General features: G+C 36.4%; 1 protein-coding gene across 1 annotated transcript; it reads left to right on the top strand.

Annotated features, from left to right (window-relative positions):
• The first annotated feature begins 5364 nt into the window (after window positions 1-5364).
• On the top strand, window positions 5365-8781 carry LOC123200890. Its single transcript, XM_044616271.1, has 14 exons — window positions 5365-5388; window positions 5494-5638; window positions 5734-6266; window positions 6355-6423; window positions 6499-6612; window positions 6731-6796; window positions 6890-6955; window positions 7039-7119; window positions 7204-7269; window positions 7353-7475; window positions 7563-7637; window positions 7732-7989; window positions 8076-8306; window positions 8383-8781. Exons 1-14 carry the CDS (start codon window positions 5365-5367, stop codon window positions 8779-8781), a joined length of 2250 nt encoding a protein of 749 aa, XP_044472206.1.
• Window positions 8782-8783: the final 2 nt, after the last annotated feature.

The following is an 8783-nucleotide window of genomic DNA, read 5'->3' as shown; positions in this document are numbered from 1 at the left end:
GATCCATCTACCTCACGCCAAAAGCGTGGTAGACCTGTTGGATCGAAGGACACTGTTCCTCGAAAAAGAAAAGCAAATAATCAAACAAATATTCCTTTAGAAGAGGTTACGGTCCCTGAAGAGACTCAAACCCCTAAAGTGGCACAAGTCCTTGAAGTGACACAAACCTCTGAAGTGGTACAAAATCCTGAAGAACAGGAAAATGAGAATATTGAAATATCTTTAAATTATGTTCATACACAAAAAATGTGGAATCGTGAAACAATTATAGTTGATGATATATTCTCATTTGCAGTAGCTACTGAAATTCTGAATGATGATGATTTTGAACCACGTACTATAGCTGAGTGCAAACAAAGACATGATTGGCCTAAATGGGAAGAAGCAATTCAAACAGAATTAACTTCTCTAGCAAAACGTCAAGTGTTTAGGCCTGTAGTTCCAACACCTGAAGACGTATAACCCGTTGGATATAAATGGGTTTTTGTGAGAAAAAGAAATGAGAAAAATGAAATTGCTAGATATAAAGCTAGGCTTGTAGCCCAAGGCTTTTCCCAAAGGCCCGGTATAGACTTTGATGAAACATATGCACCTGTGATGGATATAATTACATTCAGATATTTAATCAGTTTAACAGTCTATGAAGGACTGGATATGTGTCTAATGGACATAGTTACTGTTTATTTGTATGGAAATTTAGACGCTGAAATTTATATGAAACTCCCTGAAGGATACAAATTGTCTGAAGCAAAAAGGGTCAATTCAAGAGGCTTGTACTCAATTAAATTACAACGATCATTGTACAGATTAAAACAAACCGAACGTATGTGATACAATCGCCTCAGTGAATATTTGAAAAAAGAGGGTTATGTGAAGACCCTATATGCCCATGTGTCTTTATCAGAAGATCAGAATCGAGATTTGCTATTGTAGCAGTTTATGTTGATGACATGAATTTAATTGAGACTCCTAAAGAGCTCTCAAAAACTGCTGAATATCTGAAAAAAGAATTTGAAATGAAGGATTTGGGGAAAACAAAATATTGTCTCGGCCTGCAGATCGAGCACAATTCAAATGGAATACTTATCCATCAATCAGCGTATATTGAAAAATTATTAAAACGTTTTAATATGGATAAGACTTATCTTTTGAGCACCCCAATGGTTGTTCGGTCTTTTGATCCAAAAAAGGATCCATTTCGTCCTAAAGAAGAAGATGAAAAGATACTTGGTCCTGAAGTACCATATTTTAATGTCATTGGAGCCTTATTATATTTGGTCCAATGCACGAAACCGGATATATCCTTCGCAGTTAATTTATTGGCCGGATTTAGCTCTGCACCAACCCGTCGCCATTGAAATGGAATCAAACATATACTCCGTTACCTATGTGGAACTAAATATTTGGGATTATTCTATTCTGTTAAATCCCCTAAAAATCCTAGTTTGATTGGATATGCAGATGCTGGTTATCTTTCTGACCCCCATAAGGGTCGTTCACAAACGGGATATATTTTTACTTATAATGACACAACTATATCATGACGCTCCACCAAGCAGACCTTGGTTGCAACTTCTTCAAACCATTCAGAAATTTTAGCTCTCCATGAAGCCGGCCGAGAATGTATATGGTTACAGTCTGTCATCCATCATATTCAGAATGTATGCAGTCTTCCTTCTACAACAAACACTCATTCCATATTATATGAAGACAATGCAACATGTACAGCCCAAATTAGAGGTGGGTACATCAAAGGAGACAAAACCAAACATATCTCACCGAAGTTCTTTTACACTCATGAGCTCCAGCAGAGTAAAAAGATTGATGTCAAACAAATAAGATCTAATGAGAATCTTGCAGATTTGTTCACTAAGACATTACCGACATCAACATTTGAGAAGTTAATGTATAACATCGGTATGAGGCGGCTCAACAAGCAACCAAGTTAATTCTACTACAAAGAGGGAGAGCGTTCATCAGGGGCAGAATTCATCAGGCAAAATTTTGAAGTTTATCAAATATTGGACAAAAGGTGCACTGTACTCTTTTTTCCTTCACTAAGTTTTGTCCCACTGGGTTTTCCTAGTAAGGTTTTTAATGAGATAGTTTAAGCACGTCTAATGCCAACTTACAGGACATTTAATAATTATGTTCCTTTGCGTTCTTTTGCTTTGGTTTTTATCCCATTGGGTTTTTTCTTAACAAAGTTAATATAATTATCTGTAAGTGGTGAAAATTCAAGAGGGAGTGTTAAAAAGCCAGGTGGCTTTCCACCAAAGCAAGTCAAAAAAGGCAGTGGGAATTCATTTATTAGAGCAAGAAGAAAATGGCAAGGCTTACGCAGGAGAAACCAAAGGAGTGTGAATGCATTAATGAAATTGGAAAATTGGCTTGGAAATTTGCTTCCTTTGTTGACTGGAGGGGCGGCAAATTGCCTATAAATCCCCCCTCCTCTCTTCATGTAAATATAGATTTCTCTTCTCTTTTCTTCATCCGGAAATAAAGTTTCATAGCCTTGCTCTCTTCTCCTTTGTTATTTCTTCCTTTCATTTCTTTATCTTTTATACTTGCTTAATTAATTTTATAACAAGTTATTAATTATAATGGCTTTTTTACAAAGAAATATAAAAAGTCTAAGATTATTTTGTATTTAACTAAATAATTGGCTATTAATGTATAAATTGGGAATCACCTTTATAATTTGGAAACAGTGGGAGAATGATGATTGGAGCAAAAGAAGTAGAGGCAAACATGGCGTAGGATAATCCAAAAAGACAGGCGTGATGCAGATCCTTAGAGTAATAAAACAAGTTTAGGCAAATTGCTTTGTCGTAATCGTAAATGTCCAACTAATTGGCCAAAATACTTATCTAAGTAAGCAATGATTTTTCAAAGGAGATGACACACTCAATTAACATCATTTTCCAATGACGCAAATGATGAGCTTTCAAGAGAAAAATGAATAATTTTTGGAATAAATATTAAAAATACTTTTTGAGTTTCAATCTATTATAGGGAATAGGTAAAATTATTAATTTAATTATTAATTTTATAATTATTATATCAAATAAATTCAAAATTTAATATTAAAATTATTACCAATAAAAATTCGAACCCTCACAAAATTGTGGCTAATGCAAATATTATTTCATCTTTCCAAATAAGCACTAACAAAATCTTACCGAAGTTAATATTTTTTAAAATAAAATAAATCCATTATGGAAATAAATTTATACATTATTTTGTTCACTGTTTTGGGAAAAAAAAAACAATTTATCAAATGGTCAAAGACAACTATTTAAAAAATTAATAATTTTTCTTTATCTTAATTTTAAAAAAATTATTTTTTCATCTTATCATTTAAGATTTTGATATTTTAAAATTAAGCTATATATTTTTTAATGTAAATATGAAAACTTTAAATGATAAATATGAAAGAATAATTTTTAAAATTAAAATAATAAAAATTAATTAACAAACAAACTAAAATTTAAGTTTTGAAAACTTACGTAACAAACCTCAGGGGGAATGAATCTTTTGGCCTATACTAAATACTACACACCTTTCAACATTTATTATGAATAATGGACACCAGAAAGTTTTAATAAGGGAAATTAAAATAATTACCCCAAAGATTAAGGGGCAAAACGAAATTACCCCAAACTTTTAACATTAAATGAAAATGCCCCAAAATTGCGAAGAGACGAAAATGCCCCTCCACTCAAAATACTCCATAACCACGCGCACAAAAGCCAAACACACGAAAACAGTCCGTTTTGAACTCACGTTTCACGCACTCGGCAACTCCGACTTTATCCGGCGATTTTTTCGACTTTTTCGGCAACGACGATGGACAAAAAGGTTAGTAAAACAACCTTTGTCATCTCTTTATGCATTTCATTTCACAATTTGAGCGATTTGATGTGAAATTTGGGTGTAAATTGCGTTAGGGTTCGGTTTGAAATTTGGGTGTAAAATACTTGATTGTTTGCTGATTGTGATGAATTATGTTAGGGTTTTTATGTTAGATTAGGTGTAGAGTTGATTGTTGTTGAAATGGAGTTTGAAAAACGAAGTTTGGAAGGTGAAACGTGGCCACACGAATTCGGCAGTCACCACGCGAATGGCGCAGTGACCACACGAATTCGTGTGGTCAGAATTCGTGTAGACGGGGAGGTGTTTTGAACTTTTCAAACTTCGTGGACTACACGGAATCGTGTGGTTGGGGGTGAAACTGCGTATTTCATCGTGTGGTGGGCAATATTAGAAATTAGAAAACTTGGTGGGCTGGCAAACTTACGGTCAACCCCTCGAATTCGTGCGGTGGACGCGCGAATTCGCGAGGTTGCTGCGCGAATTCGCGTGGTGGGCCAAATTGCTGTTTTTCAGAGTTATCCAGCATGCGTTTCCTCTGGTTAGAATCAGGGGGGCAGAATGCAATTCTATTAAATTTTAGGGCTTTTTTGATATTTTTCATATGCGATTAAATTAAAATTTAACCATCTTAAGGTTTTTTGACGTGTAGAATTCGAATTTGATATCTATTTTTTCAAATAAGGCCTCTATGTATGAAATTGAATAATTTCTTCCATAAAATTTATATAAATTTAATATAATTGTAATTTAATTTTCATACAGGTAGCTGTACAAAAGAGAAAAAGAGACGAAAGCAAAGATGAACTGCGATTTCCTCTCGAAAAACACTTCAAGGCTCAAGTTACTACACGTGGATATAAAGATATTGGAGCCGTGATCAAAAAATTATTAACAGAGAGACAATTACAAATGTTTCGACGTACATGCTTCGGACACTTCCTAGAGTTGAAGGATAGTCGATTTAGTGGGGTCTTAATACATTCCTTCATCCTTCGAGCGGTAAATAAGGTGACTTCGGGAGAGGAGTTATGGTTTCGGGTTAACGACGTGGATGTCAGATTCAGTGCGTATGAGTTTGCTATTATGACAGGCCTTCGATTTAGTCATTTGGTAGATATCGACCTCTACATTCCATCGAAGGCTATAGATCGGATCCTCCAGACATATTTTCACGGCTGTAAATCAGTTACATATGCTGATTTGAGTCGTGTTTTCCAGCAGAGACCGTGGGGGGAGGATGACACTGATGCAGTTAAGTTAGCATTGTTGTTTTATCTTCACATGGGGTTATTAGGGAGTGACTTGAGGAAAACAATTTCCCAAAAGATATTACAATTAGTTGATCATCTGGATGAGTTTAATGCATACCCGTGGGGAGTACGAGTGTGGCAGATGACATATCGCTCTATATGCGATAACATCTCCCGAATTTTTATAGATTCTGGTCCGAAAAAGAAAAAGGAAAATCAGCTTAAGTAGTATGGCATTATGGGATTTCCATTAGCATTTCAGGTAATTATTATATTTATTAATTCAAACAAAAAATGAATGTTTAAAAAAAATTAGTTTAATATGAGTGTAAATATATAAAATAGTCGATTTATATTGATATTGTAGTTTTGGATTTACGAGACGCTGGACTCGTTATTTCGATGGGTAGAGGAGTCGCCGCATGTGGGAGCCGCCCGGATGTTGAGATGGCACACGAAGGACATTCCGGGATGGGATTCTATCTCCGCTATCTTCACTGAAGATCCAGTAAGTACTAATTTATTCAGTATTAACATATACTCTGGATATGACAATAATAAATACTTAAAATAAATATCTTGTAGGATGATGTTAATTTTCCATTAGATTTATCTCCGGTTGAGAGAGATACGGAGTGGTATGAGGATATCGTCCGATATACAGGGATGTCGGATAGTCGATCTTCTTCGACGTCAGGAGGTGCACCATCGAGTCCTCGTGACGTTAGTTCTCCGATCGTTGTTCCTCCTCCTATTGAAGCTTCTGTTCAGCCCCCTCCCACGTGCCCGATCAGCGACCCTATCGAGGAGCTTATATCACCCGATCCCGGGCCTAGGCCTCCTACCATCGAGCACATATCACCGGATCCCATGCTTAGGCCCCCTACCACTGAGCAGATATCAGATGATCCTCCTACCACTCGATCAGATTTCTCCATTCATCATTTTGATGCTGCATTGGCTCGATGGGGAAATCTTATCTTAGATCGACTTATTGGATTAGAGGCTAGGATGGAGGATAGGTTTAGTTGCATCGAGGGTAGGATGACTCTTATAGAGGATAGATTGAGTCGTATAGTGGATACGACGACTCGTACGGAGGTCGGACACTCTCATCACCACACAGACACTGTCAGACAGGTAAAAAAGTTAATATTTTATAATATGTTTCATCTATTTATATACGCAATCATATGTAATCTTATAATAATTGTAAATTATATTACAGCCATCTCGGGACGATGGTGACGGAGTATCGACAGGGGCTTTCACGTTCCCGTCTCCACCTGTTGTCGATGTGAGTGTTAATTGCTTATAGTATTTTAAAAATGTTACTTTTGAAATATATTTTAATATGTTAAAATTATTACAGCGTCGGTTATTTGATGAGAGACCATCCCGAGAAGATATGATATTGACTGTTGATATTAGCGATTATATATCATCGCATGAGGTTTTCTCGATGGCACCTCATACGATGGTTCAGGTAATTAGAACGTCATTTTGAAATAAATGTTATATATGAATTATTTGATTATACATCTATTAATCCCGTTAAATATAACTTTTCGATTAATTAATATTAATTGCTAATACTGATACAGGATGTCGGCGACGATGGATCACTTCACATGCGATCTTCTCCGTCGACGTCTTCAGTGATTATTCCGGTTCGTCAAACATAACTTATACAATATTATATCTCATTTACACATTTATAATTTGATTTATTCTAAACTTGTTACTATCGTCCTTTGTGACAGCGGCCGAACGTTTCTGCGGATGCACCGATTACGGATCACATTATGACGTCTGTTTCGACATTAGAGGTACGTACATTGTATAATGAATAGTTTGATATTTTTTGTTCAATAGTTTGATTTACTAATATTAAATGTTAATATTGTCATAGGGTATTACCGATGTCGATCGATCACCACATGCGGATGCTCCGATTACGGATCCCATTGTGACGTCTGTTTCGATATTAGAGGTACGTACATTATATAATGAATACTTTGTTATTTTTTTGCTCAATAGTTTGATTTACTAATATTAAATGTTAATATTGTCATAGGATATTACCGATGTCGATCGATCACCACATGCGGATGCTCCGATTATGGATTGGGAGGAGGTTGAGGTGAAGTGCCAGAAATTTCTTCTATCATATGTTACATTTTTTAATTTCAACAGTTATTTAACCTTTCTATCATGTTACAATAGGATCTTCGTTTGATCTATCTCAACACTCCAAGCAAAGGAAAACAAGTGATCGATATTGTTTCCCAGGATGATGATGTCACTGATGATGTTGTTGAGATCACTGCACACGAGGACCAGGAACAGGTAATTGAATTTTCAAGAGGTTTAATAACTTATTTTCATTGAAATAATTTATCATTCTATTTAGTCAATTCATTTATTTGAATACAGTCGGTCTCGAAAGAAAATATATTCGATATAGCTTCACTTGCGGATTCTCCAGCTATGACTCCAGCGATGCAGAAGGTATTAAAAAGTTTAAATTTTTAATAAATTTATTAAATTCGCTTGTAATAATTTATTATTCATTTTACCTAATGTTTCATTTGTTTTGGAGTAGTATTTTCGCACAGTTCGTGGTAGGATTGTCAAGAAGGGACCCCTGATTCGTAGTCCATACACGAATCCTCTGAAACCACGTGGCCAACGAACGAGACCCGTTGTGCAGTTATCGAAAACCGAACGTGAGGAGGTTTTCAAGAAGTGGTATGCAGAGCCGAACATGTTCGAGAAACGTCATGTGTATGACATAGGTGTGTGGACCAAAATTGCATTTTGGGGTACACTCATGAACACCTCTGGATGGTTGTCTGACGAGGTGAGTTCACTTTAACAAATGAATTTCGTATTTTGGTTATATAATCCTTTTATGAGCTGATGACGTGATATCTTCTGTTTTTTCAGCATGTTGATTCGTTTTTAGGGTTACTACGTCGACGCCAGCATGACGATACTACGAATGTTCGGCAGAATTGGACGACGGTTTTGAGTTGTTTTGTTGGATATATCCCTCATGAGTATGCGGCCTGGACGAGAGATCCAGATAGCTACCAGTTCCCTTCGCTCTTTACACGTATGGTGGATGCAGATTATCCACCTGAGTTGCATTTGCAACCTTGGGGTATGATTGATGAGGTTAGTAATCGAAGATCGAGTACATTTTCAAGAATAATCGATTAATATCTAATTACAATTATATCAACGTGTGTAGGTTTTTATCCCAATAAACTTTGAGAATGCTCATTGGGTAGCAGGGGTGTTGGATTTGAAGGAGTGGAAGATTACGGTTTACGACTCCTTACAGAGTTTCACAGCTGACCCGGAGCTATTTAGGGAAAAGATGTTGGGATATACGTTGATGATACCACATTTATTAGCTGCGACATCATTTTGGGCCGATTCGCATCGGAGTCCACAGGACGATCCATTTGCATTGCATAGGGTGGTGGATATACCGCAGCAGGCGCCCCTAGCAGGTGACTATGGGGTGTTCATGTTACGATACATCGAGTGTTTAGCACTTCACCGCTCGTTATGCTTTGAGGGGGGGGACTCGTTACACCTGCGCACTCGTTTAGGCACGCAGCTATATTTTCAGGATATTGATTGACG

Source organism: Mangifera indica, chromosome 17, assembly GCF_011075055.1.
Source record: "Mangifera indica cultivar Alphonso chromosome 17, CATAS_Mindica_2.1, whole genome shotgun sequence".
Taxonomy (NCBI): Eukaryota; Viridiplantae; Streptophyta; class Magnoliopsida; order Sapindales; family Anacardiaceae; genus Mangifera; species Mangifera indica.
The sequence above is the reverse complement of the archived record's forward strand: the minus strand, read 5'-3'. Positions and strand labels throughout refer to the sequence as shown.